The 26,111-nt window shown below is 31.0% G+C and overlaps 1 protein-coding gene across 13 annotated transcripts in view; it reads right to left on the reverse strand.

Moving 5' to 3' along the window:
* LOC143082612 (vinculin-like) overlaps positions 1-25,555 on the reverse strand; it is a 50,181-nt gene extending 24,626 nt beyond the window's left edge. For 4 of the 13 annotated variants that reach the window (XM_076258382.1, XM_076258383.1, XM_076258380.1 and 1 more), the window contains exons 1-17: positions 25,346-25,554; positions 17,604-17,711; positions 17,026-17,197; positions 16,046-16,191; positions 15,114-15,282; positions 12,847-12,998; positions 11,519-11,591; positions 7,797-7,945; positions 7,125-7,317; positions 6,727-6,872; positions 6,051-6,143; positions 5,537-5,606; positions 4,480-4,631; positions 3,839-4,016; positions 3,215-3,412; positions 2,513-2,604; positions 843-948 (exon numbers count right to left, since the gene is read on the reverse strand). In XM_076258382.1, the coding sequence (XP_076114497.1) occupies positions 843-948; positions 2,513-2,604; positions 3,215-3,412; positions 3,839-4,016; positions 4,480-4,631; positions 5,537-5,606; positions 6,051-6,143; positions 6,727-6,872; positions 7,125-7,317; positions 7,797-7,945; positions 11,519-11,591; positions 12,847-12,998; positions 15,114-15,282; positions 16,046-16,191; positions 17,026-17,197; positions 17,604-17,711; positions 25,346-25,402 (2,254 nt within the window). In that variant the 5' untranslated portion in view covers positions 25,403-25,554. Of the gene's footprint in view, positions 1-842; positions 949-2,512; positions 2,605-3,214; positions 3,413-3,838; positions 4,017-4,479; positions 4,632-5,536; positions 5,607-6,050; positions 6,144-6,726; positions 6,873-7,124; positions 7,318-7,796; positions 7,946-11,518; positions 11,592-12,846; positions 12,999-15,113; positions 15,283-16,045; positions 16,192-17,025; positions 17,198-17,603; positions 17,712-25,345 lie in introns of all 13 variants that reach the window. The other 9 variants (XM_076258378.1, XM_076258376.1, XM_076258384.1 and 6 more) reach the window with 6 other exon arrangements.
* Positions 25,556-26,111: the final 556 nt, after the last annotated feature.

Here is a 26,111-nt window from a genome sequence, read left to right on the forward strand (position 1 = left end):
TTTTTAGTTATTATCTAGTTTTTCAGTGATAAGGAAGGTATTCACATTTATATATAGATGACAAATTTTAGATATCAAAAGCTTTCTTTGTAAACATCAGATACATTTTAGTTGATTTGGAATACATCAATCAATTTATAATTGTAAAAGAAGTTAATAGATAATGTGTTTAAGGTGACCATAAAACTTATTGAACACATTTAGTGAATTTTACTTTCCATACATAATTGAAATGTTTAACTTTTTACAACATCAAATTCCGCTAATATTTGTAACACTCCATATTTACCCATAAAGCGATGTATTTAATTACAATGTCTGACTGATATTTTTGACTTACCATATTTGTTTTACGTTATGCTACAAAAAGATCTTACTATCTAGACATAACGCTGCTATTGAGTTGATAGATTATTGAAGATTCAGCCACAAAACACTAAACGGGTTGAGAGAAGGATGGAAGAAGAAAGGGAATTTCTAATATGGAATTAAGACTTGTCATTGAAATGGAGTTGAAATTATAGAAGATACAGATATACCACACTGAATGTATTGAGAAAAGTCTTGGAGAACCAAAGGGAGGGTTCATTATTTCATTTAGACTTGACAATTGCAAGGAGTTGAGAGAACACTTGATATAAGGAGATATGACGAAGAGAAGGGATTTGTTATACTTAATTTAGACTTACCATTGAAATTGAGTTGAGAGAAGGGATTTGTTATACTTAATTTAGACTTACCATTAATATTGAGTTGAGGGAAGGGATTTGTGATACTTAATTTAGACTTACCATTGCTATTGAGTTCAGGGAAGGGATTTGTTATACTTAATTTAGACTTACCATTGATATTGAGTTGAGACATGTCTGGAGGGGGAGGTGGAGGGAACATATCTTCTCCCCTACTCACAGTCACTGCATCCCTTACACCTGCAACACCATTTATTAACTGAAAGGAAAAATTAATTATACATTTCCAAATCTCTTTGTTTAATTCTTACATCTTCCTGTTGACTAGCAAGATATTCCATACATGCTATGCACATAACAAATACAATTAAATTTAACTGCAGCAAGAATGTGTCCATAGTACACAGATGCCCCAATCACACTATCATTTTCTATGATCAGTGGACCTTGAAATTGGGGTCAAAACTCTTATTTGGCATTAATGACACACAGACCGGAAAACATAATGCCCATAACTGAGGCATAATAAATGGGGCATAAAAAAATCATTTTCTAACAGTTAAAGTTACATAACTCTGGAATGACCACCTAAAATAAAATTTCCATATCAAAAGGAATCTTTCTTCAACCAATATTCTTATATGCATTCTTTATCATGTATACGCCTTGTGAACAGACCAATGGATAGTAAAATGGTATATTATAATATGTCTGATCTAAAAAGGATGTACAGAAGTCATTATATATACTATGTTGTGTTGCACAAGGATAAGGGAAAGTCATTTCTTCTTATACAAGAAACTTTAATAAAAGCATTAATAAGAATAGGGACTATTTTCAAAAATATCAGAATAATTTAGTTCAAATCCTTAACACCTTATTCTAATCAATCTGCCAGATGTTTATTTTCTGTTCTTATTACTTTTAAAGTATTCAGTACTTTCCAATGTATATCAATTATCTCATATTCCAAACTAAAAATTTTATTTTGACAGTTACAAAGATTTTGGCGTCAAGCAACAATCACTTTTTAGTTATGATGTCAAATGTTTTGAATTATGATGTCAAAGTTTACGGGAACCTGTGTGATTATATGTAATGGTGGACAAATTTGCATACAAGTGTCTATTAACATATTCATAATATTATCAATTCAAAGTTTCACTGGGTGTCAAACAAACAAGAAATTTTGCTGACCTTATGAAGATTTTCAAACTTGCTAGCCTTTCAATCATTCAATATTATTTAACTGTGTGTCATATTATTTCTGAAAAGTTGTCTTTCTGATATTTCTCTTTAACAAGATAGTTACATATAAGTCAATATTCCCTGTCTATATAATGGAATTTGCCATTAGATTTGTTGAGATATGACTCTCAAAAACAAATTCATCATCCCCAATTTCAAATTATTTTAGATATTCCTGATGCAAATTCTAAATTTATTTTAATCAGTTTAACTATACAAAACTACAACAAGAAAAGAGCATACTAGAGTGCTTTAAATGTAAAATTTCCAATGGGAACAACTTTTTCAAATATAATCAAACCGTGCTGACTTTCCAACCTGTCTGATGAAAAGCTGGTAATAACTTTTGAGAAAAATCTTATCGATCTGATCAATGAAATGTAGATGTTACAATTCATTCATGGATAATTTTACATATGATTTACTTTTCAAAGGTGCAGAATTCTAACTAATCAATAGGAATATGGAATTTTAAAAAAGTAGAAAATAACAACCATTGTTTTGAATATAATAAGTTTTTATATTTCTCCACTTCCTGTTTTTGATTACCATACTATATGATAAGCAATACTCACAGCTTGGTTAGCTTTCCTCCAGTTTGTGGCTGCATTACTATCACCAGGGTTCATGGACAAGTTCTTTGCATGTTGTACCATTGGTGTTATGGCTGAAAACATTTTAAAAAGCTCATTTTTTATACTATTCAATAGTGATTTAAACATTTGTAGGAGTGTTGTAATCCTACTGCAAAGACAATTACTTATTTCACCAGTCTTAAACATGGAATTAGGTAACATAACATAAAATCCAACTGATCAGGTAACTGGAACTGTATTTAGCATGAAATTTAGGCCATAAAAAAAGAATAGGTTTGTTTGCCCAAACGCTACCTACCCAGAAAAAAGCTGCCTACTCAAATTCTTTTATTGTCCTGATATGAAAAAGATTTTTTTTCAATTAGATAGGCATGCATGGCATGAAGACTAATAAACACCTGATACTTTAATTTCTCTTTTAAAAAAAAAAAGAAAATGCCTACCTACCTACCCACTGTCTCAACCTTTGGGTAGGGTTTAGGCAAACCAAAATATTTTTAATTGTGGCCTTAACTGTTATAGTAACGGACCTATATTTAGCATGAAATCCAACTGTTCAGGTAACAAAACCTGTTCATACAAAGCAATCTTTTTACAAGCATTAATATTTAACTGTGTGCCAAGTTAACTTAGTCATATCCCCTCAACCTTCATGTTTGAAAATAATGTGATAAAACTTACTATCTCTCAGTGTATTTGCAGAGTCTCTGACCCTGTCAATGTAGGCAGGATCTTCACTATTTTCTACTTCCTTTTCTCCTACTTGTAATACTCTGTAAGCTCGTCGGGCAATGTTTGAAGCATTTGCCACAATCTTTGGTGGATCTTTTCCTCGGATACCTTCTTCAACCCGATCAGTGTCTCTTAAAATACCTTCCTCTGTAAAACAAAAGTATACAATGCCATTATAACAGATAAAATGTTTTCATTTTGGATATAATTTATGTTTTAATTTAAAGATGATATTAAAAACATATTGCCGGATTCATTATTAGTCATGAAAATTTATATGTATAATGGAAAACATTTTAAATCAATGAAATTAAAATCCACAAAAATACAATTTATCATCAATCCACAAAAATGGATATCAACTAATTTAAATTAAACCACATTATTGAATGGTTTGTAATAACAATAACACTTTGACTTCTTTCAAAGATAAAAAATAAACAAAGATATGACCCAATGTCACCATCATTTCAATTCTTATCGAAGACAAAAAAATAATCTGTCAGCAACACAAAGAGATCTTTCAAATAAATTAAACACAAAAATAAATACCATAAGGTATATATAACTTACCTTCAGCCTTAATGAGGGCAGGAGTATCCACAGCCTCATCAACAAGTGCTCTGAGTCTCTCAACATTACCAGCCCAGCGATTCTTCATCTGATCAAAATGTTCTATAGCAGCCTGATTGTTAGGATTAGCAAATAGTACTCTGGCTGCAGTGATTACTTGTGGTGTCAGATCATTTACCTATTATCATAAGAAATATAAAATTCAAAATTCAAGTTTGGAATTATTGTTATAAAACATGCTTTTAACTTTGGTTGAAACAAAATCATCCGTTTTGATAGATAATTCTAAGGCTCTAACAGCTGTTGGAACTTGTAAAACTCTATAGTACTTTGTTTGAATGATGTGTCTGTAGATATCATAAAAATATGTATTTCAAACTTATAGATATCATAAAAATATGTATTTCAAACTTATAGATATCATAAAAATATGTATTTCAAACTTATAGATATCATAAAAATATGTATTTCAAACTTATTTCACAAGCTTGTCAAGTAAATATTTATCAACTGAAAGATAATTTTTAACTTTATTATTCTAAGTATGCTTACTTAAATCATTTCGATTTTTTTTTTACATTTAATGGCCATGTTAAAAATAATAAACTACAGCAAAGACAATTTGAACCAGTTTACTCTACCTGATTAGAAGTTTTGAAGATTTCCTGAACTGTATGCTTGTTATTACAACCACCCGCTGTGGCAACCATGTTGGCAGTGTCAGCCAGTTTAGAAGCATGAGATTCAAAGTTCCTGGCTCTATCATCAAATTTCTCCTCCCTTCCTGGAACACCTGAAAACACAAGCAAATTTGTTTATTACATTCCAAAATCTAACAACTGTCAACCATAGTCCTTACACTGGTTGGTTCAATTTGTATGTAACTAATTAAAGCGACATAGCATTTGTTTGGCATTAACCCTGCCTCATTGTGTACCTTTACAAAGTCAGACTACACAACAGCCCATGTGGACTTTGCTTTTTCCACATGCCCACTGTGGGCAGCCTAACCATGCCAAACCTAGCTATAAACTCTCTCTTTTTTAAATTGATAACAAATGTTTATCCCCTTTTTTCAATTGATTGTACTTGCAAGTCTTTTGATTCATCGATAAAAATTGCATGCCCACTTCTATGGGTGGGCAGGGTGGACAAGCTAGAAATTTTGCCCACCCAGTGCCCACTCCCACTGTGGGGGAGTGGACAAAGCAAAATCCACCCGAGCTGTAGTGTATCTGGACAATGTGATGGTTCTTGTTGTTTTTCTGTTTGTATGGCCTCTATATTCTTTGTGGAATCAAGTGTTGGCAGTTTTTGTGATTAGTAAAATGTCTACTTTTTTTGTTATACTTGATATTTGTTTGAAAGTCTCCACTTACATTAAGCCTGAATATAAAGAATGCAACAAAGAAATATTATTTGGTTAAGAAATCCCAGCTTGGTTATTTCTTTAAATATATATACTAAACAAGGCCTTTCCCTGGAAAAAAGTACAAGGAAACATTTTTTTGTATAAACTATTGTCCATAATTCTTATTTTCATTTGTAAATTGTAACAGAATTTCATTTGCTTCCATCCTTTTTTCCTCAACAAAAAAAAATCATTTAATGTTCAACCCTCTTACATATTTATTCAATGAATAGCCCTAAACAAGTCTAAAGTCTTTGTCCAAGCATACATTTATCGCTCTATCTTACCTAGTGGTGTCAGAGAAGCATCATGAAGTTGTTTCAGTGGTCCTGTTATATCTATAAAGTCTTCTGCAACCTGTCAGGATAAATACAGGCTGTATCATTATATGTTTCTGTGTAAAAAGTCTTATATTTATAAATTATTTCAAAGAACTTTAAGTCAAATATTTTCTATGTTCAGTGGACGTGAAATTATGTTCAAAACTCTGATATGGCATCAAAATTAGAAAGATCCTATCATAGGGAATATCTGTACTAAGTTTCAAGTTGCTTGGACTTCAATTTCATACAAAAACTACCTTGACCAAACTCTTTAACCTGAAGAGGGACAGACAGACAAATGGACGAACAAACCCACTGACCATAATGCCCCTCTACTATCAAAGATGGGGCATGAAAATAGCAATAGTAAAATACTGCAACAGTTTGGACCTTAAATATCAAAAAATTATTCTGCTTTGCTTTTTTTCACAATGTTTCTGTCAATTCAAATTTACATTGGAAAAAAAATTTGCCATACCTGATTAACAAGTGCCTCCTGTATTTTAGCCTGTAGGTTGTGAAGTTTCTCAGTAAGTTGTCTAGCTATGGCTTTAGCTTGAGGAGAGTCACCCTGAAAACAATTATACATTACTTATTACATGAAACATTTCTATTTAAAGATATTATCTTTCAACACTTTATAACGTAAGCATACTATTACTTATATACATAATTATAAATGATACGAGAATAGTAATAAGGTGTGTTACATATTTCAAAGAAAAGTTTTGATTTAAAGGTGTTTCACAATACTGAAGAAGAAACTGTAAGAAAGGTACTTTATCCTTGCTAATATGCATGCAGGAAAATAGTATGCATGTAATTAGTTAATGAAAAATTATGACAGCAAGTGCCTTGAAAGTTGACACTCCAACCTCAATTTACCTTCTCTACATCTTATCAATGAATTCAATCATAAAGGATACCACTCGAAATGAATGGTTTAAATTCCATGTTTTTGGGAAATACTCTTTGGGTTGAACTTTTCTGGCAAATTTTTGATAAACAAAAAATGACAAATTTTAAAATCAATCAATGGAAGGTTTGGATCAATAAACACTGACTTTACTGATGATTGCTTTGTGCAGAAAGGTTTTATCTAGACAAGAGCTATATCTCTAATAGTTGTAAGGCAAAGCTCATCAGGAAAATACCTGTCCTCTTCTGATTAAATCTGATAACTGATTAGTCAGTATCTCTGTCTCATCACAAAGTCTCAATAATTCAGATCTCTGGGGCCCAGTACAGGAGTCTGCAACCTTGCGACCTTCAGCTACAACTAGTTTAGTTGCTTGTTCACCTGTGGAATAAAATATTATTTCAATGTTTTTATTGTCATTTATTGCTTTACAACCCATGAAACCGTTTTATAAAAGTAATCATTTTCAACATTTAATTCTAAAATTGATTTAAGACCTGAACCAAATTCCTTATTGGCATTTAATAATGACTTTGTTTTGATAGAGGTTTTTTAATAAAGCTCCTAGTCTTATCTTGGTGACCCATATGATAATTGACCAGTAATTGGCCAATATTAAAGAAGTAAACTAACCTAGACCTCTATCATCCAAGGCAGGATTTGCCAACCATTGCCTTGCCTGTTCTACCTTGCCTTCTACTGTTGGTGCAGGTTTACGAATGCCAGACCTTTCTGTTTTCATGGTTCCTGCTTGTGTTAGATTCTGAAGATCCTTCAATTTGTTCTGTATTTCTCTGGCAAGAGACATGGCTTGAGGACTACTTCCCTATAAGCAAAATAAATTTTGAAAAATTATAAACTTCATACTATGCAAATTTATTGATAGAAGTCACATAGCAAGTTTAAAGTTATATGCAAAAGAGAAAGAAAATATAAGCAATGTTAACTGTCAATGTACTGGGTTGTTTAAAATAAATAAAATTATAAAAAATATAAATATGAAATGAGATTTGAAACTACCTTTTATATATTTGTATAGAAACTTGTTTATTGTTGAAGACCATACATTGACCACTTATGTTGTTGCGTTGATGTCTACCAGTAATTAACTATAACCCCACATCTTACTTTTTTCATTTTCAAAATAAAAGACACAAGAAAATATTTTTTTTAAATGTCTGCCTAATTTTGAAATATATACAGTATATGAAAGGAATACATATGACTTTATTGTCATATCATTAAAACTGTACATTGTGGAAAGAATATATGACAACTTGAAATTGCACTAATATATTCTCTTACCTTTCCTTGAACTCTGAGTTCTGACAAGGCATTTTTCATAGAATCAATGTCTCCTACAGTTTTAAGAATTCTGTCCCTATCAGCTGGGTCTGTACATCTCTCTGCAACTTTACGAGCATCTTCTAAAATCTGACTCAGAGCTTTGTCACCTATTTCAAAAGATTAAAATGTTCAGGTTTTCAAAAAGGTCTGAACAGATGTTTAAAAATTTCTTGGGCAAGATAACAAAACAAATTTCAATGTTTATTAATCAGCTAAAAAAACTAGAGGCTCTAAAGAGCCTGTGTAGCTCACCTTGGTCTATGTGAATATTAAACAAAGGAAGAAGATGGATTCATGACGAAATTGTGTTTTGGTGATGATGATGTGTTTGTACATCTTACTTACTGAACATTCTTGCAGCTTACAATTATCTCTATCTATAATGAACTTGGCCCAGTAGTTTCAGTAAAAAATGTTAGTAAAAATTTACAAATTTTATGAAAATTGTTAAAAATTGACTTTAAAGGACAATAACTCCTTAGGGGGGTCAATTAACCATTTTGGTCATGTTGACTTATTTTTAGGTCTTATGTTGATGTACATTATTGCTGTTTAAAGTTTATCTCTATCTAAAAAAATATTCAAGATAATAACAGAAAACGGCAAAATTTCCTTAAAATTACCAATGCAGGGGCAGCAACCCAACAACAGGTTGTCCGATTCATCTGAAAAAATCAAGGCAGATAGATCTTGACCTTATAAACAATTTTACCCCACGCAAAACTGCATTGTCCCCCTATGTTCTATTTTTAGCCATGGCGGCCATCTTGGTTTGTTGGACGGGTCACCGTACACATTTTTTAAACAAGATACCCCAAAGATGGTTGTGGCCAAGTTTGGATTAATTTGGACCAGCAGTTTCAGAGGTGAAGATTTTTGTAAAAGATTACTAAGATTTACGAAAAATGGTTAAAAATTGACTATAAAGGGCAATTACTCCTAAAGGGGTCAACTGACCATTTCAGTCATGTTGACTTATTTGTAAATCTTACTTTGCTGAATATTATTGTTGTTTACAGTTTATCTCTATCTATAATAATATTCAAGATAATAACCAAAAACAGCAAAATTTCTTTAAAATTACCAATTCAGGGGCAGCAACCCAATAACAGGTTGTCCGATTCATCTGAAAATTTCAGGCCAGATAGATCTTGACTTGATAAACAATTTTATCCCTGTGAGATTTGCTCTAAATGCTTTGGTTTTTGAGTTATAAGCCAAAAACTGCATTCCACCAATATGTTCTATTTTTAGCCATGGTGGCCATCTTGGTAAGTTGGCCGGGTCACCGGACACATTTTTTAAACTAGATACACCAATGATGATGGTGGCCAAGTTTGGTAACATTTGGCCCAGTAGTTTCAGAGGAGAAGATTTTTGTAAAAGTTAACGACGACGGACGACGGACGCCAAGTGATGAGAAAAGCTCACTTGGCCCTTTGGGCCAGGTGAGCTAATCAAAGCCTTAAAGGCTGTAAAAGCAATTGCTGCCATGTTAATGTTTGGGGACTTTTATTTTTCATCCACATATATACAAGAATTAAACCTGACATGAGTGTTGTCTAGTTAAAAGTAAGAAGGTTTTAACTTTATATAAATAAAATACTTTAGCAGAAAGTCATTTTTAATATGTTTTATATTTCACAAGGAGACAACACGTTTACCAGGCTAAAGTTGGGGTCAAATATACATGTGCTATAACATATAACTCAAAAAGAAATCATCATGGATTATCCCCTGGTAGTGTTTGTAACTGGGCAATAATTTCCTTTATTGATTTAATTTTAACAATTTTCATTATTAATTTATATTTAACCATTAACACAAATGATTAAGTTAAAACATTTCAACTTTCCAGATGCAAATGTTAAAAAACGGGAAAGAAATAAAATATCTTACAAGACATAAACATGTAAAGAATAAATGTATATTTCAGCTTAATAAAAATATTTTCATAATGTTACTTTGTCATCATTTTTAAAACTAAGTTCCAAACATTATTGCTCAGTTGATATGTGTCCTTCTGATGCGGTACGAGCACAGGCACTTATTTCTATCCATAGGAAGGTTGATTATCCATATAAATAGTTTTATATGGATAGTCGACCTTCCTATGGATAGAAACAAGTGCATGTGGGTACGAGATAACTACAATTCTCATGCAATCCCGAAAAGGGGGGTCATCACAGACAAACATGACATTAAATCGTTATCACTGAACTAGTATATATATTGTATAGGGGCCAGCTGAAGGACGCCTCCGGGTGCGGGAATTTTTCACTGCATTGAAAACCTGTTGGTGACCTTAATTCTGCTGTTGTATGTTTTTCTAGTGTCGGATTGTTGTCTCTTTGACAAATTCCCCATTTCCATTCTCAATTTTATTATACGAACAAGAACAAACAGCTCTACGTTGCTTTGATATTTATCAATTTTCAGGAAACATTGCGAAAAATAATCTTCAATATTTCGAAAACATGTGAAATAAAATTGCTAACACGGTGGACCGTCGAGTGTCAACAAACGTAGTAGACTTGTTCACTGAAAAGACGAGGATAATAGTTTCATCTGACATTTGTTATGCAAACCCAGTTTTGATCATGATATTTAAAAAGACGTACTTTTTTTCAATCTATGTATTAATAAACTAGAAAATTCCAAATTGTAAATATCTCTTCATCTGGACCGACTTGGCATCTACTACGTTTGGACGAGTCCATTTCATTAGTAAGGTGATCGATAAATATTACAGAGTTTTGACCGAAAAGGAAAACGAACTTATTGTTATGTGTTTTCAACAAGGGTTTCGTTCCGCTAAATTATTTGCGCAAATAAAGTTTGTCTATTTTTAGATTACAGGTAATAATTTGACACTACGCATTAACCTGTGTAGTGATTTTGTTTTACGATAAATGTATGAATGAATGATAATTTTATGAATGAACAAGAGCACCTGACCTCTTAAAGAAACACAAATTAAACATAAAAAACCGTATTTATTAGGAGATAATTCAGTTAAATTTTCAATACTAAATCAACAACTGAAATGAATCCATATTTTGTTGAAACATCGTACGAACGGCGGAAAACGGAATCGCATTTATAAAAATGTACTTTTTTTCACTCGGACTTCTATGTTATTTGATAGTCAAACGGTTGACCCTTTAAATACAAAAATACATCTACAAGAACATATTCTGAAACTTCTTAAATCCACTAACTTTTTTTTAAAGTTTCAAGCTATGTACTGCATTAGAAAACATAAATAGGTGTTAAAGAATGACTGACCAGGAGCCTGTTAAACAAAATACTATGGCTTGATCTGGGCGGAGTCTCTGATCTGGGTCACAAAGATGGCCATACGTGACGGCATAAAAGCAATTGCTTTAAAAATGTGTTTCCACTGCCATGTTTGAAATAATTGAGATGAAAGGCAGATAGGTAAGTTAGTTTTTTAGTTTGTTTCTTATTTTTATCAAAGTCCCTACACTTTATCAATCTCAACTTATACACTGCTTAATAAACAATGGTCATATTAAGCTTGCACTATGCACCAAAAGTAGAATCATTCCTGATAGCGCTATTCCAGGGGAAAATGTATGGTAGGGAACTACACTTTTTATAAACACCAACCACTGGAATAACCTTAAGAAGAAACCTAAGCCTATATTTTTCCATACCTGAGCTACCAACTAAAGCTGCTGGATCAGCTAACCAATCAAATGCTGGCTTCATCTTTTGTTCTATTGCATTCTAAATATAAATATTCATTAATTATAACAATCTTTGATTTATATTTGAATCTTTTAAAAAGATGAAATATCAAATACACTCAAGCATTCATAAGAAATAATCCTAGATAAGACCTAAAAACTTATGTGACAGTTGTAGAGCCTTCCACTTTTGTAAAAAAAAAAGCGAGACTAAGCGATGCTTCATTCTGTCGTCAGCATTGTCATAGTTGTTGACGGCGTCTAAAAATATTCACTCTGTGGTTAAAGTTTTTGAAATTTTAATAACTTTCTTAAACTGTCCTGGAATTCTACCAAACTTGGACAGAAGCTTGTGTATGATCATAAGATAGTATCCAGAAATAAATTTTGTAAAAAAAAACAGTCTAATTGTATTTTACTTATAAATGGACTTTCTGCCAGTTAACATTACATTCACTTTGTGGTTAAAGTTTTAAAATTAGAATAACTTTCTTAAACTATTCTGGATTTATACCAAACTTGTTTATGATCAAAAGCTAGTCTCTAGAAGAAAATTTTGTGAAAATATATTTCCTGTTTTTCTGTATGTTACTTATATATGGACTTCCAGTAAAAATTACATACAGTCTGCAGTTAAATTTCTTTAAACATTTATAAGATTCATAAAGTAGGTGAGACACTGGGTTCCACGGAACCCTTACAAATTTTTTATCAATGGAGCATATATTCCACAATCTATAAGGTCATATTCATGAATGGTAACTTCTTTAAGCAGAATTTCCAATATTAGAAAAATGTCACAGTAAGACATATTTGCAAGATCCAAGAGTTTTAAGCAAAATATCTGAAAAACCTTGACAAGCTTTTATCAAAGTATGGTACTGGAAATAACTTTTCACAATGAAATACTGTATTTTGAAAATTTTAGTGATGAAATTGACGAAACTGGTTTGAAATACTTTCGTCTTTTTTTTAAACTGTTTTGTAAATTGCGAAAATGATGAGCGCTAGCAAATCACTGAAATACAAATATTAGACCAGTAATTGTCACATATTAATGGTTGATGATATGGCATTGCTTGTTCAAAATGCTGCATCCTTTTTAAATGCTTAAAATGTTTCACTTTTTGAACAAGATATGTGTTATTTTTGTATTTAGGCATGTCTTCACAATTAAGATTTCACAAAAGAGGCAGTCTTTTATCATTGACTTCAAATCCAATTACTTGTATGTTTAAAATTTTTTTTTTTAAATCATGGACTGGGAAAGGAAATGAACAAGACATTATACTAACCACTGATTTCTTCATGACAGTGACATCATCAGCATCCCATTCATCTTCATCGTAAGTTGTCAGCTGTAGGACACGGATTATCTCCTGTACCTCGTCAGACATCTTACGGACAATGTAATCTCTGTTGGACTGAGCTTCTGGGGCACCAGCATCTATTATCAAACATTGAAAATAAAAATTATGCTTCTTAAAACATAAGACTGATCAACAATGCTACCGAAAGTAACAAAAAAATGCATTTTTATTTAAACAAAAGAAGATACAGTAATCACTACTAACTAAAACTTAGGTAAATAAGTGTATAAATAATATATGAATAAAATAAGAATAGAAGAAATAGATAAATGAAACAATAAAAACAAAAAAATAATAAAAAACTATAAATAGTAACAAAATTAACTAAATCAAACAAATCAAACAGATAAACACTCATATGCATCTAAAATATTTATGTTCCTTATTTTGTTCATTTTAAATGACACAGATCTATATCAGACTTGTGCTGCTAATTATTGATTTAGAAAAAAACAATTAGCAGTGTTAACTGTTCAGTATGAAAATTATGTACAAAATTAGAACAGATATTTTCTGGAAGATATTTCATAAACTTAGTTCATGTTTTCTTGTAAATATTGTTAGTTTAACATTAAAACAGCCATTCAAAAACTTAAGCTCATTTTGTGTATTGAAACATTTTGATGTGTGGTTTACATAATACAAACAGGCTAGGTTCAGCACCTCCAATTTTTATTAACAAGATAATAGAAAGAAGATTAACTAAAAATACTCTTGTTTATTAAGAAGGGTCAAAAACTATTTAAAACTTTAAAATATCATTTTCTGATTAACAAAACAAGGTTCATCTATAAAGAAAACAACTAAATCTGGCTACTAAAAATTCATTCATGCTTTATATGATTCTGTAAAGATTCTAATTGAAATTAGCAAATTTTACATGAGAATGACTTGTTTTTGTACGACTTCAATAAAGGAATATACTTCATCAATCTCCATTAGAAGGGATAAATTCTTACTTAAGGGTATTAAAGGATTTTGATCATTTGTTGAATTATATGTTCTATACCCCAAGTCATTAGTCTATCTTGGCATATTAGCTATGGCAGTATGACACATTGTTCATATCAACATAAGATCATAATGTTGATGGTGTAGAACACATCATAATTCACAAAATTTTATAAATTTCAAGTTCTTTTTATGATTAACTTAAGGTACACAGGGTGGGTCAAGGACAATCAGCATAAATGATGGCAGCTGTAAACAAATAATTTTTAATTTGATGTAATAACATAAGCATTGTGACAAAGGAAATGAACAGGAAAATGCATGAATATGAAAGTGGTCTGTAGTTAGGCTGTCAGATGATTTAAAGATTTGAAGACTTATATTTTTCTTCTTTTATAAGGCAAGCTTAACGTTAATTCAGTAAATACATATCAAATCATAATGAAGAGAAATATGTATCTTATCTTAAGGAATATAAAATCAAATTCATTAATCTCTAAACAAAGAGGGACAACTCAATCTGAGCTGAGTAAAACTTGCAAGATATTAAATTTCAAATACTTCCACAAATCCCACTTTCTTACTTTAAAGTCTTCCTGAATGCTTTGCAGCTTATAAAATTGAATGTATTATTTAGTATAATTTTTTTTTTAAACTTGTTGTACCAGATGAACAAATATTAATATATTTATTCATATCTATCAAGGAATGTCCATTTTCTTAATACAGGGAACTACTCAAGAGTCAGAACATATTATTCAAACTAACATTATTTGATACTAATTTTATATTATTTATATACAATGTACTAGTTGCCTTATCATATATGAGCCTAAGTTGGGGGCAATTTGACCACTTGTATGGGCTATTCTAAAAGATGGACCAGATGTTTTATGCTTATTAACTCCATGCTACTTACCAAGAGAAAATTCATCAATGACTGGCACTATCAATATTGTTATAATGATAAAATATTTAAAAACAAAAATAAATAACCATGATAGTTCATTTATTTTCAAGTTGAACTGCTTTCACATGTAAAAGTATAGAGATTTTCTTAAGATTTATAAAACTGTACTGTGAAATAAACTACTGAAATAAGGAAATTTAGGATTGGCATCCTGAATGGAGTTCATCTATGAAAACTAAAAGTATAAAATGTTTTTCTATGTCAAGTTCAGAAAGGTCTGCACTAGATTTATTTACAACAAGTTCCTAATCTGTATCATATTTAAACTTACTTGTGTGTTTGGCAGTAATAAACATCTTAACAGCACTGATTAGGACTGGTGTTAGATTCTTGACTTCATCCAAAGAACGGATCAGCATCATACGATGGACTTGATGTGTTAGTTCCTTTTCTCTACCATCCACAAGTTTTGTCATGTTAGTTAAGACTGGACTTAAATTCTGAAAAAAACAAAAATAACACAATATCAACAACAGTGGGGAAAAATGCAGTTATAGATAACCCAATAGTAAAGTTTAGGCCTAAAAACAACAAATTTGTTTAGTGATGGAAAAATCAGGGTACATGAATCAGGATTTTTTTTTACCTCAAGTCTACATGACTTTACATGAATTGGGAAAACATAGTCACTTTCATATCTACTGCCTAAACATACTAAACGAAAATTGTAAAAAAGAATAGGGTACTTTTCTATTCAACATAATTTCAATTTTGACCTTACCAATAAACATGATAAAGACATTCTGAGTCTATGACTATGTATTATCTTGAACAATTGATAAAATATCCAAACATGGTTATTCAGTAAAAAATAATGTGCTGGTAACTCTTCACAGAAATACTGGTTATTTTTAGCGATTCACTTTGAAGAAAATTTTGTATCTCTGTTATAATATTATACATTTAAATTTAAAACTAAATATGTAAATTAGAGTGTTTTTACACTCCATCACCAGCAAACCTCCAGTTTCACAGTGGTTCAATAAACAACAGCAAAAGTGATTTTTTATACAAACCCCTTGTGTGTGCCATTATGCCATATTTTAATCACTTGCTTGATTTATAAAATTAACAGCACTACCCTAAGTTAATTCAGTAACAAACTTACATTACTACCATTATATTTAAATCTGTTTAATAGATCATTCAATTATCTTTAACTTATCTCATCACCATTTCAAACTGTACATAACTGAAGTATACCTTTACAAATGTAACTAAGTCCTCCATACTATCCACCACTTCTGTAATAGCCAGGTATTCCAGTACACCTTTACAAGTACGAATTATCTTCCTTACTTCAGATTCATCAAAACAAAATAAAAGCTGAGAAGTACCTTGTAATATACCTGTAATTCATACAACAAAAATTATATTAAATGTTATTACAATGAAGTATATTTTTGTAAAATACCTAATTCTAGAGCCTTTTTGAACTGTTTAAAAGTTAAAGATACTTTCAAACTCTTGTTCCATTTTCTTTTTCTTATATATTCGTTCCTCTCCAATTATTTCCACACAATATATCTTGTTGTAACGCTTTATTTTATTATATAAACTGTAACTTATTCTTAGTCAGCATGTGTATCATAATTAATCTTTGAGCTTTGTATTATCATTATTCAGAATCAGAACTTTTTTGGTAGAAACATTTATTCATACCCACATTCGAAACCACAAGTTTGTTCCATCATTTATGGTACCAATTCCAACTCTCTATCCCTATCTGCTAAACCACAGATACAGCATTCATCAAAACATAAAGCCCCCTTTTTGTTTGGATACCTTTTATCCTAAATTACTTTTTCTTATGTTTAAATTTTAAAGTACTCATTACCAATGTGTGCCTTCTATAATTACAAAAATATTTACATCTATATAAACAGGCAGATAAATGTTAAAATAATAAGTTATTTGAAGGATATCATGGAACATTAGTCTAGTATTCTTTACAAAATCCAATATCTCTATCGAATCTATAACATTTAAAAAATATTTTAAATTTGTGATTCCTTAGAAGCTGCCTGTTTTCTTGACAGTTAAGATAAAATTGAGAATGGAAATGGGGAATGTGTCAAAGAGACAACTCGACCAAAGATCAAAAAACAGCCGAAAACTTTCTCATACCTTCTAGCAATTTTGAAGAGTTTCTTAACCTATCAAATGTATATAATAATACTGACCTCTTGATCCTTCAATCAGCTTTTTCCTGGCAGCAGCAGAGAAAGGGTCTGACCTAAGCATATCTGAAGCCTGAAGAAGGAACAGGGAGGCTTCATCCACACGATTAAGGCATGGTGGCATGTCTTGTTTGAGAATCTGGTCATCACTGCTATTACACGTATCATAACCAACCTGTCAAATAAAACATGTGAAATGCAAACTTTTTTAACAGTTTAAATGAGCGTAGATGTAAAATATTACACTGATATAATAGTCCTACATTTAAATACATTACAAAATTGTGCATAAGAACTACAAAATCACTAGCTAGTTTAAATTGTATTTTGAATGTTGCATACAGGTACCTGAAAATACAACCACTGAATGTCTATAAGCATAAATTGAATAAGCATTACCAATTGTAGATCAGTAAACTTTAAAACATTCAACTGAAGTGGCTTCAGAATAATATATATGTAAAGAATTTCTTTTCTGTTTATTAAAACCAATAAATTGACCTTCTTGCACTGCCAAATTTTCATGTTTTCCTTCAGCAGCGTAGGTTCCCATTTTTTTCTCTATAAAATATCCAACTTACTCGAACTAGATTTTCTACTGCAGTCTTTACTGTCATAACAGGCTGACCGAGGTCTGGCATGGCATTCCCATCTTCTGCTTCCTCGTGTAAAATAACCAGTCTTGAAACCTATAAATAAAGATATGGAACTGATGAAACAGACTTTGTATTTATTTATTTTCGTGGGTACCAATGTTCATTGATTAAGGAAAACTTACATATTTGTTGATATTTGATTTCCTGGTTTTGCCGAAGTCTAAATACAAGCCTATAGGAAATTTATTATTCATTGCACATGTAATTTTATGTTTCTCCTTACCCCCGAAATCCACGAAAATTGGTATTGAACAAATAATAATACTGAATCCACAGTAGTTACCATGTTTATTCATGGTTCTTAAATCTTGAAAATTGATAACACAAATTTGAGTTAAACAAGTTAAAAGATGTTCAACTTTTTTCCAGTGTTTTCCTTAAGACCGTGCCTGAAGTTTAGAAACTGTTGGAACTCCTCATTTTCAGAGATATTCAAATGCATCAATAAAACACCATGGCAAAAAAAAATTAAAAAAAGAGGAGAAAAAGACAACAGTTACAAAAGCAGAAAATAAACTTAGATTGAGAAAAACAGAGTCAGACCACAAAAAAAAAAAAACAGGGAGTGATCTCAGGTGCAACAGAACTTCAAGAGAAAGAAGGGTAAGCAGATCCTGCTTCACATAGGGCACAACAATTTAAGTTGAATATTTGGAAACGACATTATAAGGATTTCACAGTGACAGTTCTAATGACATAACTGTACTTAAGGTTACCAAACAATGTTGAATTATTCATTATCTATTATAGGGACTAATCCCAGAACCTACAAAAGGTTAATTCTTTACAGTATCAAGGGGTCAAATAATTTACTCCCATCAAACTACCTCCTTTAAAATTTTAGTAAATTTTGAATATGCTAAATTTGTACTACTACATGTACATATATGAGGTTATATATATAAAAGAGGAAGGAGTCTTGTATAAGAAGCTACTTAAAATAGCATTACTTTTTTTTCAAAATTACCTCAATATTTACAGTTAAATAATTTTCAATCTTATAAATATAAAAATGAATTGTCCTACATGTACATCATCAGCTTCATAATCTAAGTATTGAAATTAAAAAAATGTTGTATTTTCTAGTTTCCAGTATATTTTACACACTACATATACTGATTTTTATATAGACAGTTCATTTTCAAAATACAAAAAATAATAAAAAATACTACATTGTACAATTATGATAAAAATTCATATAAGCAGGTTTAAATGCAAACAAAAAAATAGATAAATAAGTGTTAGTGTGACTTGAATGCAGAGCTGTCTTATTGGCCCCACCTTCTTATTTATATTAACATGTAAGCTACAAGGATATTATTTATGTATTTATCTTTTCCATTTTGTATGTGGACTAATTATGAATAGGATGCACTTAGTACAGGCATACCACAAAAATATAAATTATTTAGTGGTTTTTTAAAATGTTGAAAGTAGACTTCCTGAGTGTTTCCTTCTGAAATATTTATCTGTATACAACCAAAATTCTTAGCATGAATAGTCAAGAACAAAAAAATATTTTCTTATATATGCTAAAAAGAAATATTTTATTGTATCATTTAACATTCAGCACAAGAACAATTGTTTTATTTATACACAAAAAATCCTGCCATGGAACTTTCTGTTTATAATAAATTTTCTATTTTCACTCAATTAATTGCAAGAATCGGATGGATGAATATACACTTATTTGTTTTATTTGGAGTTTTAAATTCAAATATATAATTTTTAATTAAATCTAACTATTTAATTTTTTATCTAAATCTTGCTTTATTCAGAGTTTAAAAGAGAAGAAACCATGTGATGTATATCTCTATACCTAAGAGTTTTTAAAACACGTTTTCTAATGTACAAGAATACATGTATATGTATCGATATTGCATGTATTGGTCCTAGTCTATTCAATTTAATGACTATACGTAAAGATCAAAATGATATATACAAACACATACAAAAAATTATCTATAACACATTTAAGAACTGAGTAAAGCTTTATTTGACTAAAAAAAAAGGTTGGTCAAGCTTGAGTAAGAAGTTATTTAAAAACTATTTTATCATCTATTTTGGATCAATGTACAATATATATAAATATGTAAAATAACCAGATTTCCTATTCATAAAGAAAGTATCCCACAGATTTAGTGAAAAAAAACTCTGTTGGGGTATATCACAAGTTTAACTGTACAATAAACTTATTCAAAAAAAAATAAACAAGTCTGGATAATAGCCTCAGGAGTAATTCCCATATCATTATTTCTGACTGACCTAGTATGTTACAAATGTGTACTTCTATTACAAAGATTAATTCGTAACTTTCACTAATAGAAAATATAAGGTGTGAAAAACGCATGTTTAAAACCAACAATTATTTGATCATTACGCATCCTGAATTAATATTAAACACAGCAATAAATTTAAATTCTTTAAGAGTAGAAAGTTCCTAATCTTTTAAACTTCTTTTGAAATTGACAATAAGAAATCTTTTTAATGACTGGTTTGTTTGATCATACACAATTCTAATCTGTTATTTTTGTAAATGACAAATAAAATAATATTAGGATCAAATGTCAGTGGTTATTTAACAGTCCAAACCTAATTCACACTGTAACACTCCATGAAGGGATACAGTCAATGATTTAACAATTACCTTTTGTGTATTTATAATTTTTGGGCAATAACATGACTTTCAACAAAATTCTTGGTCAACTGCCTGAAGAAATATTTCAGAACAACTATACATGCATGTAATTGTATGCATGAACTTTGGAGCTGCACGAACAGAAGCAAATCTGATATACAAATAGTAGAAAAAACTTTAAAAATATACATGTATGTAACATTCAATCTTTTTTTAATTTATAATTTCTAGGCTTGACCTTCTAAATTTTAACTTTTTTAAAAGATCCATGGAACCCTGCATCTTACCTGCTATTGCTGCTGTCAGCTGACTAGAAGTGTATTGTTTGCCACCAAAAACTAAGATCATTTATCAGTAAAATACTGTTACATTAATAAATAAATGAAATTCAATCTTTGTTCTTCAATGTTATTTCTTGATGATCATTGTTGAAGAACCATCTGTCAAGTTTCATTACACTCCATAAAAGTTTGCCACAGTATAAGTAAACTATTGATGTCTAAAATATTTATCCAAGATTTAATCTAAATTTAAACAGCAAAAATACAATGTCCATTTATTATTTATCATACATGTAGTTCAACCTTGAGGATCCATTTGTTCATCATTACAACATTTTCTTAAATACATTACTGTGTTGTTTTTTCTATGGGAAAACCTAGCCAAATTAAATTTCAAAAGAGGGTTAATGAACCAGTTTCATGGGATTGGGGTGGGTTACATGTATTATAAAAGTAATCTCAAGAGGCAAGTGATTGTGATAATGTGAAGGCTGTGAGAAGGTAGAGGGGCAAATTAACTCAGCATATTATCGGTTGCATATACATTTTTTTTAATTCTTATTTTATTTTTTGGATGAAAATTCATCTTCTTAATTCTTCATCAAAGGTCAATATACGGGCATATAAATCAACATGAAATACATAATGTAGCATCCATTCGCCAAATCAACTGCACTATATCATGAAAAACATACACACTACTTTAAACACTAGAAAACAGGGTTCTCGCTAAGGATTTTTGAAGGCGAGTCCAGGGACTCATCATTTTAAGGTATGATGAGTCCAGCAGCAAGAAGAAAATATTTTATTGCAATATAAAGTAATATTTTAGTCTCCATTTCCTAACAGAGCTATGAAATCAAATCAAATTCAGATCACTTTTAAACTTTTGCTATAAAATGATGATATTTGTGTTTTAACTGTGTTCAGTTTATACAAAATATTTTAATCTTGATGCATCTGTGGACCCACCAGTTTTGAAAATGGTGATTCCAGACAGATTTTGATGAGTCCAGGACTCATGGACTCGCCTTAGTGAGAACCCTGAGAAAAGAAGTAAAATATCATGGAGTTCCAACTTCAAATAGGGTACAATGGAAATTAACCGAAAGAAAAACACTTTATACTTCAAGCTGCTTCTTGCACTTTTAGGAGCACAGTAGTACTTCAGCAGATTTGGAATTCTTCAAAAACTCCAAGCAAAAGTAGGTAAATCCCAAATATCATCAAAACTGCTCAAAACTAATCATAAATTATTTTACTTCTTGCTCAGAATTAGCCTGTAATACAATGTTTGACATGCATCATTTGCCTTTAAGTCTTCAGACAAAACCGAATAACATGTCTTAAAGACGGGCTTTAATTTTGAAAATCAAAAAAACTCTCCAACTGAATATCATGCATAATCTTACATTTTTAATTAATGTATTTAAATCACTTTAACAGTTATCATTTGCCACCAATTGAAAGATAATATTTAGAAGTTTGGACCCTATAAATTGATACCTGCCATAGGAAAATTAATTTAAATATAATATGAACAAGAATGTGTCCTTACTTCACGGATGCCCCACTCGCACATTTCATTTTCTATTTTCAGTTGACTGTGAAATTGGGGTAAAAACTCTAATCTGGCATTAAAATAAGAAAGATCATATCATAAGGAACATGTGTACTAGTAAAACTACCTTGACCAAAAACTGTAACCTGAAGAGGGACAGACTGACGGACATGTAAACAGAACCTGATGCTCTGCAGGGTGCAGCTTTATACGACCTCAGAGGTCCAACCCTGAACAGTTGGGGCAAGTATGGACACAACATTTAAGCTTGATACAGCTCTGAATTTGGATTGTGACTAAATAGTTGAGTCAAGTTGACACAACATAGGTTTCTGACACAGAATGAATGTGGTCTAAGAACTTAAACTTAATCAAAGAGCAGATTGTTCTGAGGGATACGATTGCCATTGTTTTCATTGACACATGTATACATGTAGCTGGATAATATTATTTTCAAAACAGATTCAACTGCACATGTAAAATATAAGTAATCTAAATAGTTACAAAATAGCCAATCCCGAATAAAAGTATGTGAACAATATACTTAGGCCTATTGTGTTTTAGTTTGTACTATCAATTCTAAGTTTACTCAGTTTCCTCAGCAGTCACTGAGACTCAGAGTGAGAGAAGGTATTTCACTTCGTATCTTACATGTATCACCTATTTTCCTACGTTAATTCTAGGAGGAACCCCATTCCTAACTCGTTAAATATTTAATTTCCTTTGGGTCGGTGATCATGACTTCTTTCCATACACATTCCTTCATGTCCTTGGTTTAAATTGTGATCGTTTTTCAACAGAACAAGTTTATTTTTCTCAAAGTGTTGTTTTGATTCAGAGTTCACAGAAGTTACTTCCGGAAGGGAACATAAAACAAAGTTTAATTTTGGACCCTTTTGGCCCCTAATTCCTAAACTGTTGGGACCAAAACTCCCAAAATCAATCCCAACCTTCCTTTTGTGGTCATAAACCTTGTGTCAATTTTCATAGATTTCTGTTTACTTATAAATACTAAAGTTATTGTATGAAAACCAAGAAAAATGCTTATTTGGGCCCTTTTTGGCCCCTAATTCCTAAACTGTTGGGACCAAAACTCCCAACCTTCTTTTCTATTTTCATAAACCTTGTGTTTATATTTCATAGATTTCTATTCACTTATACTAAAGTTACAGTGCGAAAACCAAATGTCTTCAGACAACGACGACGCCAACGTCATACCAATCAATATACGACCAAAAAATTTTCAATTTTTGCAGTCATATAAAAACAGCTTGACAAACAGATAGATGAATAGACTTTCAGAACAGAAAACATAATGTCTATAAATGGGGCATAAAAACCAATAATCATACATGTCATAAAATCTTTGTAAATTGTACAGTACTGGTCTTTCACCTAATGGGACCCTGTACATTGTACAATTTTGTATGAACTTATAAATTACAGTGTACATATACATTCAAAAAATGAGGATGAGTTTTCCCACATCATGCACATTGTGCAAATTATTAATCATTTATTATTTGATTGTGTATAAATGATGATTGATCACTTAATTTCTTTCCATCACTTTAAAATGCTAGTGTTACCCGGTATCAGGTCCGTTCGCGCCCAATACACTTTCGCACCCTACACATTCGCACCTCGCACGTTCGCTCCCAAGGTCCGTTCGCACTCTACACGTTCGCGCCCAATTTTAATTCAAATTCCATTGAATAATTCGAAAATCATGATTGTTGTTTTAAATTGCTTTGGTGTAAATACTGAATGTATTTATAGCTTGGTATGAGTAAAACATTGAAGATTTTAAATGAAAAACACAAAAGATAATTGTTTTTAACAGCTTGGTCCCTTTGATCTGAAACAATGAAACAATAAAATATAGCAATACACAAATTATAACCAAAACATGATAAAATTTATTCAACACCCCAAAAAAAACGTACTAGTCAGAATCTCAATTTATTTTGAAACAAGTCAGTGAAACAAATTTATAGCAATACACTAACCAAAACATGATTGAGAGTTATTAAACACAAAATAAAACTTTGACAGAATCCCACTCATGACTTTTTTTAGAAAGGATTTTTTTTTTTTTAACAATACACTTTCCGAAACATGATTAAGATTTATTCAACTAAAAAAAAAAATGCTATCGCACTTTATTTTGAGACAATGGAAACAATTATACTTATAAGAATACACTTGCCAAAACTTGAATACAAAGTTATAAAACACAAAACCAATTAAAATTGGGCGCGAACATGTAGAGTGCGAAAGTGAAAGGGGGCGAACATGAGTGGGTGCGAACGTGAATGGGTGCGAATGGACCCGGATTCGTGTTAGCCTAAATTCATAACAGCTATTTATATAAACAGCTTTCAAAGTTATGTGCATTTTCCCATAAATTTTCTGTTATAATATCACAGAAGGAACTATGACGTCATTAATGCTCATTTACCTAGCATCCATGCTACTGGTGCAATTCAATCATAACAACAACAAAAAAAAAGATTGGTCTATAAGGTTTTGGGTACCCAAATTAAATGAAGACTTCTGAACAAACCAGCCAATTTAGTTTACTTTAAAATTTGATATTTTTTAATCTCAATAAATGCATTCATCTTGTAATGAAGGGGGAATTGAAAATATTCCAAGAGGATTTGTCCAAGTGGGTCTCATTTGGGTCTATAAGCGTGATGTGGGATTAGTTTTTTTTTAGTTTGCGTGACTTGTGAAAATCAAATTATTGTGAATGAAAATGGGTAATGGAGTTGGGCGGGACATATGAAATTACAAGCGTTAACATAACAATAATAAGAGGGATAGGGTAATCTGATAAAAAAACAACAAATTGAATTCTGGATAAGACCCCCTTCCAACACTAGAAACAGACAGTCCAATATCCAACTGGCAGCAGACAGTTGAATAATGTTAAGGATTACTATGTTACTTTAATCTTTATTTCACACTGGAAAATCCGATCTAGATTTTAGAAAAGAAGAACATTAAAAAAGAGAAAATTAATAATGTTAGTATTTGTATACAAGTATATACTTGAGATGAAACATGAGTCCCCAATTAAAACTTCTTGAGATCCCGGTAGCTGATTTCTCAAATAATATTTTTGCGTCTGCAACCAGATACCGACGCCTCAGATTTCAGCCGGTTATTTTCTTGTAATTACCTGTTGTGCAACTGGTTCAAGAATGCTTTCAATTGTCTTTGTGTGAAACACCGGCATTTTGCCTGTTTCACTTATTTACGCTGTTTCTCCTGTAAATAATCAACAATATTCTTGGTCCGATATTGATGACAAATCTGTTCTGCTCCGAAGTTGTTTCCGGAAGTCAGCAGTAAAAATTTTACGGTAGTTTCGTATTCCTTTACGTGGAAAAAACCCATTTACTTTTTTTTGAATGTGCTTTTCCACTTTAGCTTTAAATCTAAGCTTTTATAATGCATTTTCTTTATTCTCTCAACATTATGACAAGTATTCAATGATTTAAATTCATTTCCGTAATTTGAGCCCTTGAAACAAGAGGCATTCCATAAAAGGAAAGGAGTGACCTTGATTGTGAATAATAGCCAGTTGCCTACTGTTTATTGTTTTTAATAAAAAAAAATCTTTATTAATGAGTCACGAATTATGTAATTAAGCGTCGGGATAGTATCAACTAATTAGAAATTTATTATTAAACAACAGCCATTTATAAAGAAGGAGAACAGACACCTTGAATAAAAAGAGAGCTAGACATACTAATTTTAGCAGTTTAGAGGTGGGAAATGTACTTAAATATGATTTCGGCATCATTGCGCAGGTATTTTTCTTTCTTCAATAATTTTCTAAATTGGCTTGATTTGTGTCCATATTCATTAAAGATTTATATAGAACAATATCAACTCTCAGTGAATTTTTACTTTAAAAAAAAACTGAAACGAGATGTTACCTG

Source organism: Mytilus galloprovincialis, chromosome 7, assembly GCF_965363235.1.
Source record: "Mytilus galloprovincialis chromosome 7, xbMytGall1.hap1.1, whole genome shotgun sequence".
NCBI classification, from domain to species: domain Eukaryota; kingdom Metazoa; phylum Mollusca; class Bivalvia; order Mytilida; family Mytilidae; genus Mytilus; species Mytilus galloprovincialis.